A 26,380-nucleotide genomic window follows, 5' to 3' on the forward strand; every position below is an offset into this window, starting at 1 on the left:
GACAGAATGTAACTCTGAACCTGGAGAGATAGGTAGATGAGCTGGAAGATAATCCTACGTATCAAGAATGGTACGAACAGGCCAAGCTACTCGTTAGATGTGTATGGGACTATGCATAATTACCTCAACGGAGGCATGGATGAACAGCTGGTCAAAGAAATAGTCAATATGAAGACAGTCCCTCATTTCAAATCTTAAGTTTTGGTTTCTCTTTTGTTCAGAAACCAAAAATCAAGGGATTAAATAGATATGATCTGGTCTGCAATCATAACACTATTATGCTGGGAGGACACAGTATAGGGTATATAACCAGAAGTATACAATAGCCTATTGTGCTAACATAATTATTATCATGATTGATATCGGAAATCTATCCCGCGGACGACAGTTGATGCTCTCTGCCGAAGGTAGGTGGCATATTACACTCACGAGTTCTAGGCCTAGAAATCATATACATGCGCGTATATTGAAGGATGGGGCGGGGTGGGGGATTTGTTTGTTTGTATGAAACATAAACGATGCATGGAGATGATTTGAGCCCCTCTTTAACCACCTCTTCCCTAAATTACCCCTTCTACCCTCCTCCCCTACATTCGATATCTTCATCTCGAGCTCTCCTCCCCCTTCCCTTTCACTTCCAATGCTCTCTCTCATCTGTTTCTCTCTCTCCCGGCCCATATCCCCCTTGCCCTCCAACCACCCCCTCCCCCCCACACACACACCACACAATCTCTTCTCCCCTAATAATAGTGATTTGATTTGAAGTTACCTACTCTCTAAGTATACAAAAGAAATGTTTTAATTTCGCAGTGCAATATTCACGAGGAGAGAAATCGAGCATGGTAATCTACATTGAAAGACGTGGTTTACAAAACCGAATAAGCCTAAGCTATTTCACCTGTGAAAAATATAGACCATCGAAATATTTGCATTCGACATTACAAAAGGGCCACTATTGTAATTGTATAGGTGCTATAAACAAAATCGATTCATGTCCTTAATCCCATGTACCAGAATCGACGGGAGGCCATTATATGACCTCTAATAACCTAATGACTTTTACTGAAGCAATTTTTACTGCAAAAAGTAGAAGATAGAGGCACTACAAATATTACCGTATCCAAATGCTTGTTAAATTACTCGCGCATGCTCCAGTCACTGGACCAATCACAGTCGACTCAGCGAGATCCTGCCGATGTTTGCCGAATGACCTGCCGAACTTTTAATCTTCGTGTGTTCGGCACGGGGATTTTAGAAAGGTCTTTGAGGACTGAATGATGTTTTGAATCTGACAACTTTCTACTCGCATTTAGACAAAATGGCAATCTACACGAAGTTTTTTAAACCTTGAAAATCGGTGAAGAGATAAGGAAAATAATGACATTTTTCAGCGCACATGTTTTTGATCTTCGGAATTTTTAGGCAAGTTGACAATTCTGGAACATTTTGAAGTATAAATTTCATCGCAAGATTCACAATTTCTTGCATTTTTTCGATGAATACTTTGATTTTTTTCATCATCGGAAAACTACACAGTATAACACTGTGCAAGTTTTAACGTGTTACATTTTCGAGTTTTGTGTTACATTTAGGCCAAAGTTGGACCAAATTTGAGTAACATTTCGGATTTTCCCGTTTCTACTGCACGGAAGATCATAAGGCCGAATGAAAATAAAACAAGTTTCTCATTCCCTCCCGCTTCCTTTTTTGAGGCCGCTTCAAATTTATTTTCAGTTTTTTTCAAATTCAGTCAAACTTTTGAAGAAAGATTTCTTGGAAGTTGAGATGTTTTCTATAGCCTTGCCTATATGCAAGAAACAATTCTGGATGGTTCTGTGATCACTAGCTGTGGCATACCTACCAGAACAATAAAATAAGAAGGGCCCCAAGCCCCTCTTCCTCCTTTTTTAAAACCCGGACGAGAAACATGTTTTTATTTTTACTCGGCCAAATCATCCCCCAGACACGCTCCAGAAGACATACAGATGCATGGAGTACAATACCAATCACCTGTTTAACTGGTATTGATCAAAGTAATTCTTTGTACTCCATGCATTAGCATATCACGGTTGTTTGATGTATATAGAATTGGCTTCATTATTAACTAAATGCAAACTATAGATGGCGCTATTTATCCTAAATCATATTTCTTTATTTGCAAGGGTTTGGTGATTAATACTGCCATTGAAACAGTTGGAATAGGATATTTTATAAACATATTCTATCAAACAATAAAAGGAATTATTTGTATTAAAAGCTTACAAGAGTAATTTCCAGTAACTAAATAGCGCCACCAATTTTGTTATTTTTACATTTTATATCCGAAAAAGCTTTAAAAACATTAAAAACATACTTATAAAGTGAATAAATTTGTAAAAGAGGGGGAAATTAAAGTTGAGACTGACTCAAAAGCATCTGTATACATTAGCATGATATCACTTTTAGCTGTTTAAGCCTAAAATTTGGTTGTATATGATGTTTTGTTTGAAAAACTAATAAATGATCCCATCAAACAACCGTGATATCTTATGGAGCGTGTCTGGAGGATGATTTGATTCACGGCGGGAAGTGCAGGGAAGCGTGAGTGAACACGGGTCACTGAATTAGCATAAAGATCACACAAAACAGCTTCCGCGCAAGCGCGGTAACCTCACAGTGAAAAGTTTGACCTTACAAAGCTGTCGAGTATTTAGATACAGCGGTATAGTGTGAAAGTTCGTAGTGAGAGGGGAGAAGAGATTGTGAGTGGTGTGTGTGTGGGGGAGTGTGTGGGGGGAGATAAGGGCTAAGGACAGGGAGAAAGTGAAACAGATGGGAGAGAGCATTAATTGGAAGTGAAAAGGGAAGGGGGAGTAGAGATCGAGATAGAGGAGATATCGAATGTAGGGGAGGAGGGGGCTACTTAGGGAAGAGGTGGTTATATAGGTGGGGGAGAGGGGAGCCCCTCTTAATGGGTTGTGCTTACCGTTGATAATAAACTAATTCATAATCAAATCATATCCATGCATCATTTATGTTTCATACAAACAAACAAACAAACCAAGCCCCCACCCCACCCATTCTTCAATATACGCGCGCGTATATGATCTCTAGGCCTAGAACTCGTGAGTGTAATATGCCACCTTCGACAGAGAGCATAAACTGTCGTCCGCGGGATAGATTTCCGATATCAACTAGGGTCAATAGAATCTGGGTACACAGCGAATAGCTATCTGCCAACCATATTTTGACCATTTGACCCCAAAGTAAACATTGACCTTTGGGGTCATAAATAATTTCAACATGTTTAGAATGTCGTAAGAATCGTTCCTGTTGAATTTGAGCTCGATTGGGCCAATTCTAAACATTTTTTTGCAAATTTGACGTTTTGACCTCCTTAATGACCTTTGACCCCAATATAAAAAAAAACCCTCATATACACCGAGAAAATGCATTGTTACAGTTTAAATTAAAAAAATCTACTATGCTAAGTTATGGAGATAAAAATTCTTGAAGTTATTTAGCTTAAAACCGGAAATGACGTCTAAATGGCCTTTGACCAAAAAATAAAAATACCGTACATACATCAGGTAACATAATGCATATGTGAAGTTTATGTCACTCTACGTTTTGAGATAAAAAAAAATATTTGATGATTTTTGGTTTTTGACCGGAAGCGACCCCTTAATGATCTTTGACCCCAAAACTGTAGACACCACAAAGATCCTGGCAATGTAGCAATGCATGTGTGCTAATGACAACACTCTGCTATGTAATTTTTAAACCAGTGATTTTTTGAATATTTTTAGATTTCAGACCGGAAATGACCCCCTTAATGACCTTTGACCCCTTATCTGTGAACACCCTATAGACATTTTAGCCATTGTGAGCAGGTCAAAGGTCAAATGGAGTTCAATGTCATGTAACATGTGGGGACATGGTCAGTAATGTTTGTGACCAAGTATGATCAAAATCGGTCAAAGCATAGCAGAGCCAGGGCGAAACGTGGCAAATCACGCAAAATGTCACGTTTTGCTAAGAAAAAGCAAAAAAATCACGTTTTTGACCATTGTAGCTAGGTCAAAGGTCAGATGCAAGTCAAAGTCATATGACCTGTGCGGGCAAGGTAAGTGGTTATCCTTACCAAGTTTAGTCACAATCCATTAACCAACGACTGAGCTATAGGCACGAACGTGGTTGACAGAAAGAAGACGAAGAAAGAACTAGACTTAGCTGTGGTCTAAGACCACGAACACAGCCGTGTTGTGACCCCTTAATGGCATTTGACCCCAAAATATATGAAAACCCCATAGACATTGGCTAATGCCAATGTATGTGTACGCGTGGCATCACTTTGCCATGTTATTTGTGGCAGAAGGTGCATTTTGAAGGTTTCTGTCTCAGACCGGAAGTGACCCCTTAATGACCTTTTACCCCAAATAAAAAATACCACGTATACACTGAGTAAAATCAATTCATGTGTGAATTTACCGTCTCTGTGCTATATTTTTCTTGGCTGATAAAGTTTTTTGAAGTTATTTCGTTTTATACCGGAAGTGACCCCTTAATGACCTTTGACCCCAAATCTGTGTACACCCCATAGACACTGGGTAATAACAATGCATGTGTGCAAGTGGCATCACTGTCCTACGTTATTTGTGGGAGAAGATGCATTTTAAAGGTATTTCGTTTTATACCGGAAATGACCCCTTAATGACCTTTGACCCCAAATAAAAATACCATATATACATTGGGTAAACACAATTCATGTGTGAACATACCATCACTCTCCTGTTTTTCTTAGCTAATAAAAATTTTGAAGATATTTCGATTTATACCGGAAGTGACACCTTAATGACCTTTGACCCCAAATCTGTGTACACCCCATAGACACTGGGTAATAACAATGCATGTGTGTAAGTGGCATTACTGTCCTACGTAATTTGTGGGAGAAGATGCATTTTAAGGTATTTCGCTTTATACCGGAAATGACCCCTTAATGACCTATGACCCCAAATAAAAAAATACCATATATACATTGGGTAAACACAATTCATGTGTGAACATAACAACACTCTACTATGTTTTTCTTAGGTAATAAATTTTTTTGAAGATATTTCGATTTATACCGGAAGTGACCCCTTAATGACCTTTGACCCAAAATATGTGTACACCACATTGACACTGGGTAATAACAATGCATGTGTGCAAGTGGTGTCACTGTCCTACGTAATTTGTGGGAGAAGATGCATTTTAAAGGTATTTCGTTTTATACCGGAAGTGACCCTTGAATGACCTTTTGACCCCAAATAAAAAAAATACCACATATACATTGGCTAACTGCAACTCATATGTGAACATACTGTTACTGTCCTATGTTTTCCTTAGCTAATAAAAAAATTTGAAGGTATTCCGTTTTATGCCAGAAGTGACCCCTTAATGACCTTTGACCCCAAATCTGTGTACACCTATAGACACTGGGTGATTACAATGCATGTGTGCAAGTGGCGTCACTGTCCTACGTAATTTGTAGGAGAAAATGCATTTTGAGTTGAAATCACGTTTTTGACCCCTGTGACCCCTGCGTGACCTTTGACCCCACGAGTTTCATGCGACATGTAGGGGCACGGCCAATGATCATTGTGACCAAGTTAGGTCAAACTCGATGTAAGCATGTGAGTGCTAGAGCAAATGTAATGGTTGACAGAAGAAAGAAGAAAGAACTAGACTTAGCTGTGGTCTAAGACCACAAACACAGCCGTGTTGTGACCCCTTAATCACATTCGACCCCAAAATATATGAAAACCCCATAGACATTGGCTAATGTCAATGCACGTGTCCACGTGGCATCACTTTGCTCTGCTTTTTGTGGCAGAAGGGGCATTTTGAAGGTATATCTTTTTATACCGGAAGTGACCCCTTAATGACCTTTGACCCCAAATCTGTGTACACCCCATAGACACTGGGTAATAACAATGCATGTGTGCAAGTGGCGTCTCTGTCCCACATAATTTGTGGAAGAAAATGCATTTTAAAGGTATTTCTTTTTATACCGGAAGTGACCCCTTAATAAGATTTGACCCCAAACAAAAAAAAAAATACCACATATACATTGGATGACTGCAGATCATATGTGAACATACCGTTACTGTGCTATGTTTTACTTAGCTAATAAAAAATTTTGAAGGTTTTTCGTTTTATACCGGAAGTGACCCCTTAATGACCTTTGACCCCAAATATGTGTACACCACATAGATACTGGGTAATAACAATGCATGTGTGCAAGTGGGGTCGCTGTCCTACGTAAATTGTGGGAGAAGATGCATTTTTAGTTGAAATCACGTTTTTGACCCCTGTGACCCCTGCGTGACCTTTGACCCCACGAGTTTCATGTGACATGTAGGGGCATGGACAATGATCATTGTGACTAAGTTAGGTCAAAATCGATGTAAGCATGTGAGTGCTAGAGCAAATGTAACGTCACGGCTGTGTAAAATCCCAAGCAAGACAGGACAAGACGGCGCAGTCAATAGATTCTGAGTACAAGCCGCCGGCAGTAAATATAACATTAATGGGTCAATTTTGACCAACTTCAAAATTTGACCTTCGACCCCTAAACTTTGACCGTCACCATTGACTTTTTGTTTTGTCTCACTAAGGTCTATCATATGCAGCACTCAGATTTGCCATACCTCGTTGTTTCAAATTTTACACATTTTGACCTTTTGACCCCAAAGTAAGTATTGTACAAAGAGGTCACTATTGACTTTTTGTTTTGTCTCACTAAGGTCTATCATATGCAGCACTCAAATTTGCCATACCGTGTTGTTTCAAATTATACACATTTTGACCTTTTGACCCCAAAGTAAACATTGTACAAGGAGGTCACCATTGACTTTTTGTTTTGTCCCACTAAGGTCTATCATATGCAGCACTATGACTTGACATATCTTGTTGTTCAAATTTAGTTTGTATTGTATACAGGGTCAAAGGTCAAGCAATGGTCAAGCTGTGAACACCCTTAATACACATGCCAGTACTGACTAGCATGCATTAATAAGAGCTTCAGCACATTTTGTTTGTAGAAGAGGCTGGTTGCCAGAAAGAAAGAAAGAATTGGCGTAATACAGAACAAGCCGACTTTGTCGTCGGCTTGTAAAGAAAGAAAGAATTGGCAAAAGACAGAACACAGCGAATTTGCAAATTCGCTGTGTAAGAACTAGTGGCAAATGGTGGTCATAGACCACAAACTTAGCTGGGGCGTGTTGGTGTTGTTGAGGTATCTGACCCCTGCAAAATGTTCCAAAAATGTTCCCCTGGTCATGAGGTTTGTTGTCACCGAGTTTGAGTCCCGTATTCCTTACAGATGTCCAGAAAATGCAATTTTGATATTTGACCCCAGATTACCTTTGACCTGACCCCTGCAAAATGTTCCAAATATGTTCCCCTGGTCATCAAGTTTGTTGTCACCGAGTTTGAGCCCCGTACCCCTTACAGATGTACAGAAAATACATTTATAAGATTTGACCTCTGTATGACCTTTGACCTGACCCCTGCAAAATGTTCCCCTGATCATGAGATATGCTGTCACAGAGTTTGGGCCCCATAACCCTTACAGATATCCAGAAAATGAAATTATAAAATTTGACCCCAGATAACCTTTGACCTGACTCCTGCAAAGTGTTCCAAAATGTCCCCCTGATCATTAAGTTTGTTGTCACCAAGTCTGAGCCCTGTACCCCTTACAGATGTCCAGGAAATTCATTTCTAAAATTTGACCTCTGCATGACCTTTGACCTGACCCGTGCAAATTGTTCCCCTGGTCATGAGATTTGTTGTCACCGAGTTTGAGCCCCATACCCCTTACACATGTCCAGATAATGCAATTGTAAGATTTTGCCCCTTTAATGACCTTTGACCCCAATTCTGTAAGCAAGTTCTAGGCGTGGGGTATAGTCGATGCATATATGCAAATGACATCATTGTACTTTATAATATGTGGCAGAAGAAGCATTTTGAAGGTATTTGGTTAAATACAGGAAATGCCCCCTTAATGACCATTTACCCCAATTCTGTTTGGACCCTATGGGCGCTGGATATAGCCAATACATATGTGCAAGTTACGTAATTGTAGGGTGTAACATGTAGGAGGAGAAGCATTTTCAAATGTATTGCCAGAAAGAAGAAAGAAAGAAAATCCGATGGCAAAACAGTACCTAGCTCGGGGGGTTGAAAACCCCCCCCCCAGCTAGGTAAAGAAAGAAAGAAGAAGAAGAATTGGCAAAAGACAGAACACAGCGAATTTGCAAATTCGCTGTGTAATCATGATAATAATTATGTTAGCACAATAGGCTATTGTATACTTCTGGTTATATACCCTATACTGTGTCCTCCCAGCATAACAGTGTTATGAACGCAGACCAGATCTGCTCTACTTTTTAATCCCTTGATTTTTGGTTTCTGAACAAAAGAGAAACCAAAACTAAAGATTTGAAATGAGGGATTGTGGGCGGATAAATGCACCTTTTTACCACTACTTGACATTATTTGTCATATATACGACGTGCACCTCATAGATGGCGAGACTCATCTGAAAAATCTTGAAGAGATGTAGATAACGACATGAATGTATCAATAGAGAGTGTGCGAAATGCAGTTCAGAAGCACAAACTTCAACACCTAGAGAATAATAGAGGATTATCTATTCAAAACCACTATGTCATGAAAGCCTCGAGAAGACAAAGTGTACGCGAAAATCTATAGTGAGCAGTATATTATAAACGAAAATACGCCAATTTAAGGGTAGACGAGGTATTGTTGGTCGAAGCAACCTAAAAATCGATTTTCATTATCTAGTTCAATATGTTATTCAAAATTAACACCTTGATGTTTTGCAAAATTCCATTCTACAAATCGTATACTCTGCAAACTTGCTTAAAGAGGCATTTCGTGATCCACAGCCTCATCCCCCCACTTTTCTCAAAAAAAGTTGAGATTTTTATATCACTGGAAACCTCTGGCTACATAGTGTTTATGCACAAAATATTTCTTGCAGATTAATTCGTTTTGCAAAGATATCGTGAAATTTGAATTTCGTTCTGGTGCACCAGAACGAAATTACAACGCATTGTCTATGGAGCAGTGTAATACACATAATCATGCATAACTCGCAAACGCAAAATCGGAATCAACTGAAATTTTGGGAATAGGCTTTTTCCGTGGATATGTACTGAAAAATGTCATATAAAGAGGATGCTAGGATCACGAAACACTCCTTTAATGTATTGTTTTTAATTAATTATGTACGTTTTACAAAAGTGTTGTTGTTTCAGCCCTCTTCACAACGTAACTCAAGAACCGCAGCACCTATAAAAGTATACCTGTGATATTTTAATTCTTCTACGCGCTCGCTATGAATTGAGCAATGCAATTTTTTGCCAAAGCTCACTACCATTCGTAAGATGCTGTGAACTACCAAATCACAACAGTTTAAAATAATTAATAACCTTAAGAACAGTCTTTCTACCTTTCCTCATTGATTGTAAAAATAACCCGTTATGAAAGACCTAGTTAAATACCAATATTATTGGAAATCTAATTTGGTTTGGGTAAAAAACACACCACATGTGGTTGAAAGTTAGTGATTGAATTAGATTAAAATATTATTTTGTTCCAAACGTCAAGCTTCGTACGTACTTTTGTGTGTGATCATGACGTACATAAATTCAGTTTGCGAAGTCGCGTTCGATTAAAACTTCAGCGGCAAGGTCAAGAAGCTCTATAACTGATTTATTTTCAGTGTACAATATCAATATTTAATTCAATATGTTTATTTTGTGCAATAAGTTCAATCATTAAAAAAGATAAGGGAAAATCAAAAGTAATACAGAAAAAAAAATACGAAAACAAAAGACTAGTGTGCTTTTATTCAACTTTCGTTGTACGGTATTTTGATGGTGATGAACTCTTGACATCCCTGTCATCATCCGTCCATAATTTAAGTTGCTTTTAAGATACGGAGTTGAAACTTAGCAAACAATTACAAGAAGGATGATTAAATAGTATGTGAAAAATGTTGTACCATAACAAAATGCGGTTCATTTTCTACATGTAACCTTTTTATGGGACACCTTGTATAACAACTTCAGGGTATCAATAGTTAAACATCTTCTGATACGGTAAATCAAATGCTGGTCAAAATAATCGCCAATATACTTAAAGTGTGGGACATGCTCAGGGTGCTAATCATTGTCATTAACAGTAGGAGATTTGCGTGCAAATCCAGGGGTCTCCCCGTCAGTCCGAAAGACCGTCAGTCCGAACCACCGCTAGTCCGATTTTTTAGGGTTAAGGCTAGGGTAAGGGTTAGGGTTAGGTTTAGGGTTAGGGTTAGGGTTAGAGTTATGCATTAGGTTAGCGTTAGCGTTATCGTTAGATAAGCTTAAAATTCGGATTAGCGGTGGTTCGGAATGACGGGGTTTCGGAATGACGGGGTTTCGGACTAACGGGGTGTATCCCAAATCCAAATTGCAATATAACACTACTAGTAGCAGGGGCTATTTTAACGTGCCTCCTGGCACGTTCGTGCAGTGATAATAGAAATCCGTGCAGTGAGAATAAAAAATCCGTGCTTAAAATAGTTCTATACTAGTTTCAGCCCGAAAAATGACTAAGAAATTAAAGAAGTTCCTCCACAAAGTAAGTCTGATCTAGTCGGGAAATCCTATATTGTATAGTTTGTGGCGATCAGTCAAACATTCAATTGGCAGGGGAAATCAAGAACAACGCCTCTGGTAACGCCCTCTCCTCCCAATTTTGTGGTCACCGTGGTGCAAAGCCACTGGACGAGAAAATCCGCAACAGGGGTAGGGCAGCTCCATATACCGGACAGAAATTGTCCAGAATTGCCCTGTGCATCTTCTCTTCTTTAGACCGGTAAACACCTTAATTTGGGGCAAAATAGTGTAATGTTGCAAATTACCACAACATATCACCTTTGTTTGTGCTAAAATAGTGTAAAATGGAAAGGTTTTGCGCGCTTCGTGCGCAATTGTCCCAATAAAACAGACCAAAAATTATGACCATCAGGAACATTTTCATCGCCTCTCACCGCTGATATGCCACCGGGGACACCAATAAAAAAAAAAGCAAGTGCGCAGCCTATACGGCAAGCAGACCTCGTATCGGGGGCAGCTTGATAATCCCTCTAACTCAATATCGGGAGTTTTTCTAATCAAAATTTACAATACTTATGGCCAAGGAAACCTTTAAAGACCATATAATTTATTTATTTGCAATCAGGCCCATAACACACGCCCCCATCCCAAAATTTCCAAAAAAATCCCCGTTTTTAACCCAAAATTCCCGTTTGCGAGCGTAGCAAGCGAAAATCTTTTAAGCCTTCTTGGTCAAAAAATGTCCACATTTTGGAAAAAATCCACTTTTTCAAAATTCGTCCTAGTCCAAAAAGGTGCAAATTTTGAAAAAAGGTCCACTTTTTCAAAATCAGCCCAGCCCCCCCCCCCCAAATAAATCCTGGTTATGGGCCTGTTTGCGATATATTAGGAGAGAGGAGTCCAGATCAGTAAAAAAAGCACTGCTTAACCATATGATAATTATTTAAAAATTGATTGTTTTTCAAATGCATGTGATATCAGCCGGTTTAAACTCTTCTATGTGCTTACAAGGTAAACGTATAGATGTAAATACTAAATTGAACACTTTCAACGCTAAACTAGACACTTAATGATGAACACATCAAATCATTTTGGTATTAAACGTATATACAGGGTGAGTAAAAAGGTCAACGAATCAATATTCACGTAAGAACCATGTTGAACTTTCCCATTATTGAAAATACCACACTCTGTATACACCACTTGTAAAAAAAAGCAAGAGAACCCTTAAACTTTTATGAGTCATTTTACGGCGATACCCATTTTAACTAACGAGGCACCATAATTTGAATGAGAGCACACATTGCGAAATAAGGCTTAACTTAAAACAAGGTTGTTGTTTGTGTTCTTTCAATTCCCTTTTTCGGTTCAAACTAACTTTTTAATATTGCTTAAGTCCTTCATACCTCACTTAACTCCAACTCCAATTTTTCACACCACTTCAATTTGCACACATTCCTTTCGACATTTGAAAAACCCGCCCATATATTTTTATGTTTCTTTTATAGAGAATGAACATTTTTAATGTAAGGGTAAATAGGAAAATAACAACAAATAAAAGCAATGTTTCCTCTACTTATACAAGACCAGGGACAATAAAACTTTGGGTGCTCCATTTTACTTCAGTGCCAATGAGGTTAAGAAAATGGCAGTTGTTCCTAATAGTATAATAGTATAGTGTGCTGACATTCAAAGTTTAGATGTCTCGTGGACAAGCATTAAAATTGGGTATCGCTGTAAAATGTGTCATAAAAACATAACGGCAAGTACTAATTACTTCGTTTTTTCACACAAGGCCACTAATGAATATATACAGGCTGAGTCAAAAAGAAGTAAACTCATGTTTGAGGGGCTGTAACTCGAGATCTGCAAGAAATCTGCTAAAAATAAAAATACCACTGCAAAGAGCGAATTCTACACGTCTAAATAAAGAAAAAATGTTGCAATTGCTCACAGCAAACTAAAGTTATACTCATTTGAATACAACCACCCATTTTTGTAGCTGCACACGGCTGGTTGATTTTCATCCATTTCAATTTCGACGAATCAGCAAAGTGCTAACAGGATTTTTTGTTGAAAAGACAACTTTTGCTTTTAATCAATATTCAAAAAAGTCCATGACGGTACTATAGTTTGTGGGGATACCAATTCAAGTCTTTACGAACGATCCGGCAGGAGCTTGATTGGGGAATGTTGGGTAAAGGATTGAGCGGATCTTTGGTCTTGCTGTAACGCATGTCTAACTCTAGCAATGTTCACTTGTGATCTAGCAGTTCGTGGTCTTCCTGAAGCTTCCGGCTGTCTGTTCCTTAGTGTCCCATGCACATGGAGCTTGTTCACATTCTTATATACTGCTCCCTTACATGAAACCCGGTTAGCTGTAGGAAATTGGAAACGAAAAAGACGCTGAACTTCAGCGGGACTCTTAGTTTCATGATACTTCGTCGACAGAAACGTGCGCTTCCATGCTGTAAATTGTGGTGCCATGTTGTCATTGGCCCGTTTTATTATAATGTAGTGCAATGAGGTAAAATTCATATTGAAAAGAGCCCTATAACATGGAGAAATTATTGATGGAAACCACACCTGCCACAGAACTTTATTTGCATTTGAATTTCGCGCCTTACCAATCAATATAATAGGTAGGCCCCTACTTGGGAAGTGAATCCGTGTGCAGCTACAAAAATGGGTGGTTGTATTCAAATGAGTATAACTTGAGTTTGCTGTGAGCAATTGCAACAATTCTTTTTTCATTTAGACGTAAAGAATTTGCTCTTTCCAGCGGCATTTTCATTTTTAGCATATTCCTTACAGATCTCGAGTTACAGCCCTCAAACATGAGTTTACTTCTTTTTGACTCAGCCTGTATATCATGTGTTTTAAATCCTAAAAGTTCAATCTGGTTATAAAATAAAGATGGAGTCTTTGCACTTTTTGGACTCACCCTGTATATTGCTTGTAGAAAATAAACACCCTGTTAATATGGACTGAGCATCTAGTGTTTTAAGTTGAGCACTATAGACATTTAGTTCATGAAGAGTGTGTTTAAGGGGGTACTACACCCATTGCATTATTTTTACATTTTTTTTGCATTTTGTGAAGAAATGAGAAAATAAAATTGGACAAAGTTGTATGCAAAATGAAGGGGCAAATCTTCTCGTTCTATTGAGTGGCATCGGTATCAATCATTAGGTGGAGGCGCTTTATTTAGCGTTAGCTTTGGACATTTATTTATTTTCTTTATTTTCCACCCGACTTACACGGGTGACAAATAAAGAAAATAATTAAATATTTAAAGCTAACGCTAAATACGGCGCCTCCGTCTAATGTGTAGCTTACATGCTTTTACAGGTAGAAGCCAAAAGGTGGTACATCACCGATGTTTTAAATTCACTTCATTTTGGAAAGCTTACTATAAACGGATTTCGTTAAAATTTTGGATACATGTTGCTAACTCATTAGAGAAATAATGTTGATATGTAAAATGGGAATAAGTGGTTCTTGATGACTTCATGAACTTTGTGATTTTTAGTGCTCCACACCTATCAACAAACGAACTGGTTAAAATGCTTCTATTTTCAATGTTAAGCTATATTTTGTATTTTTAACTAGCGACATTATTTCACTGAAACCTAATTAAGCCATAGGTAAAAAGTTTCCACAACCAAACTACAGTTATGTTGAAAAAAATTGCATTTCTCTTCACCTATACCATCAGATTAGGTTGTTTTTCGTAAGCTTCGTTTTAGTGATTTTGGTACCTAAAATGGATTGGTTTGTCCAATCCATTTCAGCTAGACAATCTAAATTGTGCTCACCATTTACATCCATTCCCAAGAAATGTTATTCTGTCCATCATAGCATTATATATCCAGTAAAAAGACAAACTAGACCAAATATCAAAATTGATGCCTCATTACAGCTATGTTGATATATCACATGTATTTCAAAATGGATGCCTAAATTTGACCCCAACCAGGTGATTATAACCTGACCTATGATGACCTATAACCTTATAGAATCTCTTTTTCAAACAACACATGATAGAGGCTATATAGTATTAAATTTGCTATACCATCCATTCATTGAGGAAGAGATATAGCATGCCTAGTTGATCACAGTCTGAAGATGGTATAACAAAGGATATAATTTGTTCTATTCAAGTACTACTTGAATAGAATAAATTATGTTTTGTTATGAGTGATGCACACATACTGAGTTACTATAATCCCATAGTAACAGGTAAACAAAAAAGTATATAGGGCAAAAATGATATACTAAAATGGTTTAAAAACACTTTGTAGGTAGAGATATGTTATAAGTTCACTGAGGACATGAGATGATGAACATATAAATGTACTTCATAAATTTGCAAGAAAAAAAAGAAGAGGGGTACTGATGAAAATCAGGGTATTATACCCCTTAATCTTTTGTAATGAATTTGTATTCAACTTTTTTATGCAATTTGCCGACAACTTATGCATATTTGCATCACTTAAGTTGCAGAAATCTTATCACATTCACATTTTGAGAACTTCACGCTACTGTGTGACAGGTTAAAAGATGGTAGGGACACGTGTGCATTTCATTCAACATTTAATAAAGAGGTTCTGTGTACTTTTATGGAGTTTTCAATAATGACAATTCAATTAAATGGAATGACATTTTAAATGAAACCTATTGCCTTTCTAAGTAAATCAAAAGGATTTTTATATTATTTTTATATTTTACAGATATTAATTTGTGCAATTGTAGGCACCTGTGCGCATTTTATTTATTTTTGCAGAGATTGTATTCGTTTTTGCATATCAATACCATCAATACCATAAACTTAATAACATTTATGATCCTAGTGCGTACTTTCATGGAGCTGTAGGTAATTAAAAATGAAATGAATTAGTGAACCAGACATGAATCAATTTTCAACTTTAAGTGCATATCATTAGATTGATAAACTTTACTTCGGGGATTGTTGATGTCAAAAAAGTCTTTTTTAAATATAATTTGTTGTCATAAAATTTGTATTATATCGCAAATTTCAAAAATTTAAAATTATTTGATATCAGTTAAGGCTATTCCTCGTATTCAGAATGCAATTTGGTATGTCTGAGTGATGTGCTCTCAGCTCTCAGCCCTTAACGTCAAAAATGAGTCAGTAAAATGCAGGCGGCGGATGACATGATCGAGCCGGCAACTCGTGAAACCGCCCCACAGTGGTTCAGGGCAAAGTCAAAGTGTGCCAAAAGTCCTAATTGGTGAATGTAAATTTTTTAACTTTTTTAACTTGTATGGAGAAGAAAACATCATGAAGAATATTTTTCTGCCATTATTTAATTTTTTGTGATTTCTGGTATTGTCATTTACCTCCGTGAACATGAAAAAGTGCGAATTCTGCTCTTAAAGTGATCAAAGTGGCAGTTTTGAAAAACGAATTGTAACTTTATCAAGGAGAATGCAGCCAACTTCTTACTTCATACGATTCTTACACATAAGTAACCAAATTAGAATATGAATTTTAAATTTTGCTTTTTGGTGTGTTTTTTTAGTTATGGTCAGTCAATTTGGCCGAAAACGCTCAAAAATGATTTTCTTGGATAAAACTAGCATGTTAGTTAGGATTTCCACCGATTTCCGCCAAAATTTTAATATGGTCATTTCGACCAAAGTCTCACCTTTTCATTGATACTAAAGAAATTTGCGACTATTTGCGACACTGCATACAGCACCACGTTTTATGCGCCCTATATATCCCATTTTTAATGATTATGTGGTACACGTACACAACCTATTCATCACATTGCATGATACGCATATCACTTAACCGCAAACGACCGTAGTACTTGGACATGTTGAACAGTGCAGAGGATTGTGATTCGTATTTTCTTTAACACTGGTGATAATCTGGAGTCTACAGTTATTAAACTAAGTTGGATGAAATCAGATGATGGCATCAATACCAAGAAGGCGCCTTTTTGAAGCTGCCCATGCAGGTGGGTTTGTTAAAGGAGTTGACCTGGCGTGCGAAGCATGCATTAATGCCTTGTGTGAATATCATAATATAGACAAGTCAAACATTTCGGAAGAAGTTCACAAAAAAACTTCAACTACTATTAAAACTTTCGTCTATCGATTACGAAAGAAATGGATTGAGTGTAGCCGTAACCTGGAATATTTCAACACACACAACAAAGAATGGCTCGACAAGGAATTATCATTTAATACGGAAATTGAAACATTTCTTGCTCCGGACTGCAACACAGTAACTGATCCGCCAACTTCAGAGGTACCAGGCACGTCACAGGGAGAGTTCAATGTAGGACGTCCAGCTAAAGATTGGGACTCCCTCTCAGATCGCTCTAAGAAAAGAAAAGCACACCATCTTCTTGAAGACAGAGACCCAAAAGAACTTATTTATGCAGCCTCTAAAGGCGTATACAAGAAAAATGCAAACTTGAAATACGTATTGAAATTTGCAATGTTAACGCCATCTAGACCAACAAAAATAAGGAAACTGATATCAGAAAAAAAACCCTGAACCAGTTAAGTTCACAAGTGAAGAAGCCTTGTCACTTTTAATTGAAACAGATATGACAAAGCAGTCATACCAAACTGTCAGATTGGCTGCAAAAAGCAAACATGCTGATATCTATCCACCTTACAACGACGTTCTGGATGCTAAAAAAGCATGTTATCCCGATAACATTTCAGTCACGGAAGACTCTGCAAAAGTACCCATACAAAGCCTCCTTGATCATACTACACTCCGAATCATTCAACAGGAGAAGGAAAAGATCACGCAAGTAATTGAAAATCTGGAAGAAGATGAACAATTAAATTGTGACTTAGTGTGTAAATGGGGCTTTGACGGCTCCTCAGGTCAAAGTGAATATAAACAGAAATCTGCAGGTACATTGGATGACAGCAGCATGTTTTGTACTACTCTTGTTCCTTTGCAATTGAAGTTCAAAGACAATATCTTATGGCAAAATCCCGTTCCGTCCTCGACAAGATTTTGCCGACCGATTCACCTTCTATTCAAGAAAGAATCAACCGAGTTATGTCAAGAAGTGAACAAATCTGTCCATGATGAAATAAAGAAATTGCAACCATTGGATGCAACTTTAGACATTGACTATGAACTAGCATGTGAAGAGAATAGGAAAGAAAACATACAAGTAAAGTATGATTTACACCTAACCATGGTCGACCAGAAGGTCTTGAATGCTTTGACTGAAACCAAGTCGTCAATGCGTTGCTATTATTTGTGGGGCTACTCCCAAACAATTCAATGATATAGAGAAACTTCCCCCTCCGAATGAGGAATCTTGCAGCTATGGACTCTCGCCTTTGCACAAATGGATAAGGTGTTTTGAGATGTTCCTACACATTGCCTACAGAATACCCATACAAAAATGGCGTGTTTCAACTGAAAATGACAAAGACGTAGTTGCTGCAAAGAAGAAGGAAATACAAGATCGATTTAAAGACGAACTTGGACTGAAGGTAGATGAGCCGAAACAAGGATCAGGGAATACAAATGACGGGAACACTGCACGCAGAGCTTTCCAGGAGGAGGAAACATTCGCTGACATTTGCGGATTAGATGTAAACCTAGTACACAGGTTTCATATGGTGTTGGTAGCAATATCCTGCAAATCTTCTCTGGACCCTGATCAATTTGGTGAATACTGTCGCACAACAGCAGACATCCTTATTCAAATTTACCCATGGTATAAAATGCCTGTAAGCGTACATGTCCTGCTTATTCATGGATCTATCATTCTTTCTTGCTCGGTACTACCCATTGGAATGATGAGTGAAGAAGCTCAGGAAGCACGGAACAAAGACAACAAGATGTATCGACGTAAACATGCAAGAAAGACTTCAAGAGTCGACACTATGAGTGACGTTTTCCATCGACTCATGGTTACAGGAGACATTGCCATAAGTTGCATATCACTAAAATCTCCTAAACCCAAACCTCTGCCACGTGAAGTCATAGAAATGCTCAGAGACAGCCCTGTTAGTCAGGACAGTGATTCCTCGGACAGTGACTCTTAATGAGAATCATTTTCATACTGAAGAACCATAGTTTTGACAGTGACTCATTAGAAGCAGAAGATTCCTAAATAGACAGATAGCTGTTTAAACGTTTATAAATATGATAAACGCTAAAATATGCGTTTTATTTTCTGAAACTGTGACATGTGTAATTCTAAATTATGCAAAGTGTTTTGCTATTTGTTCAAATACTAATTAAAATCCACTGTGACCTCAAAGTGTCATTCAAAAAGTGGGTAAAATGTTCAACTGGGGCTTCAAAAAAACTACTCGAAAAAAACATGCAAAATTTAAAAAGCTTCCACATGGGCTTAAATATGATAATGAACTTGAACAACTGTGTGAACAATGTTGTTAAAAAGGTCTGAAATAGCCTGAAACCTCTCTTTAATACCTAATTTATCATTAAACACATCCCAAGAAAATTAGCAAGTTATTAAAGTGCCCCTGAATTGAAACTGCTATCTTCAGAAAACAATATTTCCCCCTTTTTCAATTCTTTTGATCGGTGAGATCACATGAGAATCATCCGAAACTTTATCATAAAATTCACAATTCAGTAAAGATATTCGACTAAAACATCAGCTCTACTATAGCGTGTACTTGATTATGTTGTTTCTGTTGATAAATTTGCAAGTCATATTGTGTATTATCATGTCAAAAAGTGTCAATTAGAAAAAACTAAAATGATTAATGCTGGGTCTACAAACACCTTAAAAATGTGAATACTTCTTGCATTAACTATGTAAATCACCCTTAAATGTCTATGCTCTGATGAATGTTAAAACACGTTTGAATGACGCATCTTCTTAATTGTATTTTGTTTTTACTTTTTGCTAAAATCGTGCAAAATCAGCCATTTTGGGGGGCAACATTGATTGATTTTGATTGAAAAACTTTTGCCAAATTTCAAGCTTTTTGTGATATCTTTTAAGGGCATTTCAGCCTCCAGAAAAAATAAATTAAAAAAAAAATCCCGACCGACCGGGACTGCCTTGTGACATTCCATCATACTGGAATAAAAAAAAAAACACCTAAAAAGAGTGAGTTTTGGAAAAATAATGGGATGTGGACTTCATACATGTCATATGGCTCTCATTGATTGTACATTGAGAGTCTGTCTCCAAATAGATCAAGGCAAAGACTCGCCAACCAATTTGATGGTTTTAAACATGTCTCCATTATGATTAAATTACATGAGCTTATTATATATCTGTAAAATATTAACTGTGTAGCAAGACTCGCCAACCAATTTGATGGTTTTAAACATGTCTCCATTATGATTAAATTACATGAGCTTATTATATATCTGTAAAATGTTAACTGTGTAGCAGTATGTATAATGTATTAGGTTTAGGGTTATGGTGCAGAAGTCATTCTGCTGTTATTCCTGAAAACAATGTAAGAATGTTGTGAAAATGTCATTATAATGCCGCAATTTGATTGGCTGGCTGAAAATAAATTGGGTTGAAAATCCATCATAATGTTTTTAAAGGGATCCAAAGGGTTCGACGTTCACAAAGGTTGTCAGAAAACACTAAAATGTCGATTCAGGTATAGGTTATATCATTTTCATAACATGTTTACAATGTTTTTAATAAGGTTTCTTATTAATGAACCCTTATTTAAAAACTATGTTTTTAATAAGGTTTCATTAAACGTTGTACACGATGTATATACCACAACATTTTTGTAATGTTTGGCAGAAAACGTGTTATATTATAACATTTAGACATGCACCATTGTAGTGACATTCATTGATAGTGCAATTGTTTAAAAAACCTTCTCATAATCTTTGCTAAAGTCGACATTCAATAAACAGTCAATAAACGGACATATATACTTTTGTCAGTGTAAATTTAACAAACCAATCAAAACTTAGAATTTTGATGACGTCATACGTACTTTCAACAAAATTATACATGTTTTATATTTAAGTATTGAAAATTTAACCAACCAATCAAAATTAAGCATTTTGATGATGCCATACATTTTAAAAATTACTTTCATTAGATTATATGGGCCCAGAAACCTCCAAAATTAAAATTTCGCCTTTCGATGTAGACATAGATTGTACATTAGCATTGAAAATTCAACCGACCAATCAAAATTCAGCAATTTGATGACGTCATACGGTTTCAAAAATGGCTTCATTGAATTCTGCGGTCCCCAAAACCAACGCTCTGCAGGGTCTATTGTTCTATTGTTTCCGATTAGAGCGCTGACATATTGGAAAATGTTGCCAATCAATATTCACGAGAGTGTACATTCAACGTCCAGTTTGCGAAATTGAGTGAGTTGTGTTTGGTAGGTGTGAAATACATCTGACTGGGCGTTTTAATTACGTAACGAATAAAGGCATTGACATCGTCGAATGGCTGCCCAGTGCTGTTATGTGTTTAGTTATTATATAGGCCTAATAATTATTATTAAATGTATTCATCATTCCTTTCTTTTCCCTTCTCTGTACTTATTCTTTCCTAGGCCTACATTTTATCACTCCCTCGCTCTCATTGTCCCCTCTCACCCTCCCTCTCTCATTCCCATCATTTTCCTTATATTTCTATTTATCTACTTGTCTTTATTATCCCTTCCTCCAGCCCTCTCTCATTCTCCATATCCCCTCCCCCCTCTTCCTCCCTCCCCCCCTCCCAAGACTTCTCACAGAGGTGAATCTGTCCCTCCCCAACCCCCTCCCCTCTTTGGGTACGCCACTATTTCTTTACCAATCTCCTTCTTAAAATAAAATTAAATGGACATTTCTTAAAAACAACCTTTATAGGCCTATACTTATACTTACATGTATACGTATAGCGATTACCATTAAGGTGGCTTTACACGATGAAATTTCCATTGCAAGGCCCATTACTTAGTGGGTGAGATTATGTGCTCACTGACCATGAAGCTGTGCAATTGATCAAAATAGACGAAGCAATGTTCGGCCTTGCAATTCCTTGAGCGTGGCCATAGGTTTGGGATATACTCAAAAAGTAGTGGTTAATGATTTTCGTATTAATATCAAAATGGCTCATGTGTTGTCCTGAAAGCAAAAGATTGCCATCCTCTCCTGTATATCTATACAATTTTCCATAAATAAAAGGCTAAGGAAAACTAATATCAAAAGGGCTAAACACCACCACCAACAACAACATAGGCCTACATAAGTGTATTATAATGTAGCATGTGCACACATTTATCATGTTGTGGATGGTGAATCAAGATGGTCCCTACACATTCCCAAATGAATGCAGTGACCAGCCGGTGTTCATTCAGCTGATTGGCTGAAGGAGGTTAGATTGCATGCAACAACCTTAAAAGTAGAGCATGTCTCTACCTTTTTTCCTGTTGCTTGGGGGATTAATTTGCCTGATGCTTGGGGATTAATTCCTTGCAAATCAAAAATACACGGTGCAATCTTTTTCCAAGGTCTGTGCAACAGGCAATTGCATGGAAAATTGCATCGTGTAAACCGGCCTTTATAGTGTAATATAGATATATGGACTGGAAATGGCAGCCTTCATACATTCTAATGTGTAATCGATCACCAAGAGCATTCAATTTATTTAAATGAAACACCTATCGTCATGTGGGTGGTAAAGATGATTGCATCGACAGCTAAATCCTCCTTATAGTCTTCAGACCCACACAAGCACACATTTGGGATACATTGAGTACAATGGTACCACTTTACACATGACTGCCCTTACACATGACTGTAGTGTGGTCACTTATTGATACTCGCCTGTTGTGTAGAGCGTTAATATGATGCCGGATCAGTGACCAATTTAATTGCGGAACCCCTTTATTCGAAACAATGGTACCACTTTTATGAATAGCCTGTCGCAACTTCTAATCGGCATCAAACGAACAAAAGATTATATAATCTATTGCGACTCTATTTCTATTTAAAAGCTCTTTGCCCAAAACCCCTAATATATTGATCTGTTCATGTTTGTCTGACGATTGTGTTCCGTTCCTAATTTTGGCACACTTTGAGGCGATTCTGGACCACTGTGCGCCCGGCCGTATGGCATTTTCCATATCCTCGGTTAGTGTTGTGGGGTTCATTATCGAACCCCAACGGTTTTAGCTTGTATTTATATTATTTATCAACATAGGCCTATTTGTTTGTGATATTTCAAGCGTTTTAAAATTTCAAAATAATCCCATTCAATTACACGGTTGACGATGAAAATTTACTGAATTTAGGGACTGCACGTCATACACCACCTGGTAAAATGCGTGATTTGTAAAAGTTTACAGAACTCGAGGGGAGACAACCCTCTGCCAGCAACCCCTTCCCCTAAAGCTTGTCTCCGCTAGCTGATCTTTTAGATTTTACGTTTGCTAACGTGCAGTGACTTTTTTCCTCTAAAATAGCCCCTGACTAGTAGTCACATTCAAAGTTAGTCTGTGCTGGTTTCAAGGCTTTGCATAACACGGCCTAGTGTGTTTTAAAACAAACACGTGCATTGTATTCCTTCACCCATTTAAAAAAAAACATTGAAATCGCACATTTTTGCGCGTTTCACGAGCATAAACCCGCAAAGTAATTCGTACATTTGGTTTGCACACTACATTGAAGTGTTGGGGTGCCACTGACGTGTGACATGCTTGACAAGAACAATCGTCGGTGAAATCATGCTGTTTTAGGTATATTTTCAAGGTAAATACCCACCATCCTTGTTCCAAAAACATAACTAGAATATATGGTATGTTTACATTTAAAAAAACAACATACTTACCAACTTCTTCACAACTTTACAGTGTTATGTTTCAAACAAAAATTCCAAATATTCCAAGGATAATTTTAAGTCCCTCGTGGCACATCAAATGCATGCTTATGAAATTATAAAGGAATGTAAGATATCGTTCCTATGGCGTGCAATTAAGCCATCTTTGACTGGTAGCTATGGTGGCATACATTAGTTACTATGGTATATGTCATCGCTTCAGTGATCACCGTTATTTTCCCCAGTAATTAATTATAATATATTAAATGCTAAAATGTAAACACGGTAGTTTAAAAAGGTGATGTTTGCAAATGAAACTATATAGCAAGACTTAGTGTTGCTTAAAAAGTTAGTTATACAACTTCCGGGGGGGGCACTTCAATATGAAATGGATATAGGGCTGGGACTTTTGCACTAAGGGGCATTCGGTGAGAGCAAAATGTAAAAAATATGGGGTCATTGGGTGAGAGCATGATTTTGGCATTCGGTGAGAGCAAAATGTAAAAAATATGGGGTCATTGGGTGAGAACACGACCTTTTTTTATAAATAGAATCTTTAGGGGAGAGCCGAAACAGCGCCACAGAGACCTTGAAAATCTAATTCTAAATGGCTTCAAATTTCTTTGTTTTTTCAAAATAAGTAACAAAATCAGTGATACATGGAGGTTGCTGTTCAAATTGAACTTGTAAGGGTCTTTGGGTGACATATCAAATGGAAAATTAAGGGGTCTTCGGGTGACAGAACATGTGTTTGTAAAAAAAATATGGGGTCTTTAGGTGACAGCGATGCTGAAAAAGGGGGTCTTAACAGCCCTACATACCCGTCACCTCCAAAGTTGGAGTGCCTCCCCCCCCGTACAACTTAAGCTTACTTGACAGAAATAGTCTCATTGACCTATAAAAATAAATTTTCAACGTTGAAAAAATAATAGTATAATTTAAAGATAATTTGCTAGGTTTGCGTAGGGACATAGTGGTTTGCTACATAAACCAACCAATTTGACATCAAGTAAAACATTAATTAGGTATATATATGTTAAAACATGTTAACTCTACGCCTCTGACTTTTCTACGTGTACTCCGACATGTACTCAAATCTCACGTAAAATTTACTTTACAAGCGGCGCCGCAACATCTTGAATTTCTTCTTTATGCACGATTGTAATACCCTATGATGTACTTAAATACTCTGTGAAAGACTAAGTCTAAAATACTTTAATTATAGTAAAATTAATATTTTTAATAATGAAACTGGGATCCCGACTTTATTCGCCAACGCATTGATATACAGAGTGGGCGTTATGTATGTTTTACCTCTTTTGTTCGACTCGAAATTTAAAGCGGCCATATCTGATAGTGAAAACCAGCAATACCGTAAACGTTCGCCTAGTGGCGCACCTCTGCTCCTTTGCCTTGAGGTAAATTTCATGTACAAATAGAGAGCTCTCTTTTCCAACAAGAATTAAGGGTATGTGCCCTTATTTGCTGGTGGGTTTTTTTTATGGGAGGGTTATTTTAGTTTGTGTCTAACCAGTTATGATATTCCAGTTAGCGCAATTAGGAGAACGTTTGCGGTATTTGAAAGAAAGGTGCATCTATTTTAAAGCCACATTGTGACATTTCCATATTAAGAAATAGATTTGTATTTTATGTTCCACATAATGTAGTTTTCACTGATATATTTGTCCCCGTTTAATATTGAGCCATCGAAAGAGACAAAAAAAATATAATCGCTATTAAATTACAGCGCCTATGTCGCCAATGCGTGTCACTTCTTCGATAGTTGGTATATAGGGTGTATCAAAATGATTGGTACCGAAGACTTCTCATTTTTTGCCGATTTTTTTTACTATTTGTGCCAGTTTGGGGTTAATTGTTTAAACATGTGTAATTAGAGTAGTTTTATATTCTCTAAGAATTTTAGATCATAAAGATAGCACATTCTATTCAGAAGTTACATGATTCTAAAGGAAAGTAGGTGTTTTTACACTTTCATCGTAACGCTGGATCAGTAGCGCACCATTTTCAAAGCTCTATTTTACTGCAAATACCTTGTGAGGATGATATGTTGAAAATCATGAAAATGTTTAATATTTTCCTTGCCTATTTCTTCATTCATAATATATATGAATGTTATTATCAAATTTATTGCTTGAGAGTAATATTATTGACTTGAATAATTTAGGTGGGGTGGCAGAAGTTTGTGTATCAACAACATCCAGGGTGGTAATTTAAATTGAATTATATATTGTGATTACTAAGTAGATGGTGTGGCAGAATGGCTATTAACTGTAGACAGTGTAGGTTATTGTCTGTCCAAATAACTTAGACACCCGGTTTTTAGGATATATTTCGAAAAGTTTTCACTTTGGCAAAAAGTCATGAAAGAAAAGTTGTTAAACACGGTCAGACCTAACAGAAATTATTAGTAAAGTGATGAAAAATATCCCTCTTTGTCTACTTTATTCAATTTTGACCGATTTACAGCAATATATCTGGGTCCAGCCGAATATTCCGAATGACTTGAAACATTTGATGGGATAATCTATTTACAGTAAGGGGTGTTTGAACATTGTAATCATGTATATTGATCAGTGATGCCACCCTTTTTTCTTTGATCCTTTTACTAATTCACAATAATGGCGGTCTACTCAAATGCATTCAACAAAAGCATGTTTGCAATCTACCGCGTGAGGTCGTTTCACACGCATAACAAATACACTACGATCAAAAAGGTTGATGACAATATTTGATTGAATGGACTGCACTGTGCCATGATTTCGGTGAATGACACAGGTTCAAATCCTTTGTTTGGAGCCAATCAATAATTTCATGCATAACTCAACAGATGTCACAGTTGGTGCATTATAACAAATGATAGGGCAAGTTACTATGCGTCTGGAGTGTATTGTGAAATATACTCCTCACCAA

At 37.2% G+C, this 26,380-nt stretch overlaps 2 protein-coding genes across 2 annotated transcripts in view; one reads left to right on the forward strand and one right to left on the reverse strand.

Moving 5' to 3' along the window:
- Nucleotides 1-23,537, reverse strand: part of LOC140144099 (uncharacterized) — a 39,444-nt gene extending 15,907 nt beyond the window's left edge. Inside the window, exon 1 of the mRNA XM_072165935.1 lies at nucleotides 23,462-23,537. The gene's annotated coding sequence lies outside the window, so the exon portion shown is untranslated. The remainder of the gene's footprint in view (nucleotides 1-23,461) is intronic.
- Nucleotides 16,600-17,947, forward strand: LOC140144083 (uncharacterized). The gene is given in 2 exon segments (XM_072165919.1): nucleotides 16,600-17,184; nucleotides 17,186-17,947. Coding segments are annotated over 2 exon segments (1,347 nt in total).
- Nucleotides 23,538-26,380: the final 2,843 nt, after the last annotated feature.

This window comes from Amphiura filiformis, unplaced genomic scaffold (genome assembly GCF_039555335.1).
Source record: "Amphiura filiformis unplaced genomic scaffold, Afil_fr2py scaffold_39, whole genome shotgun sequence".
NCBI lineage: Eukaryota > Metazoa > Echinodermata > Ophiuroidea > Amphilepidida > Amphiuridae > Amphiura > Amphiura filiformis.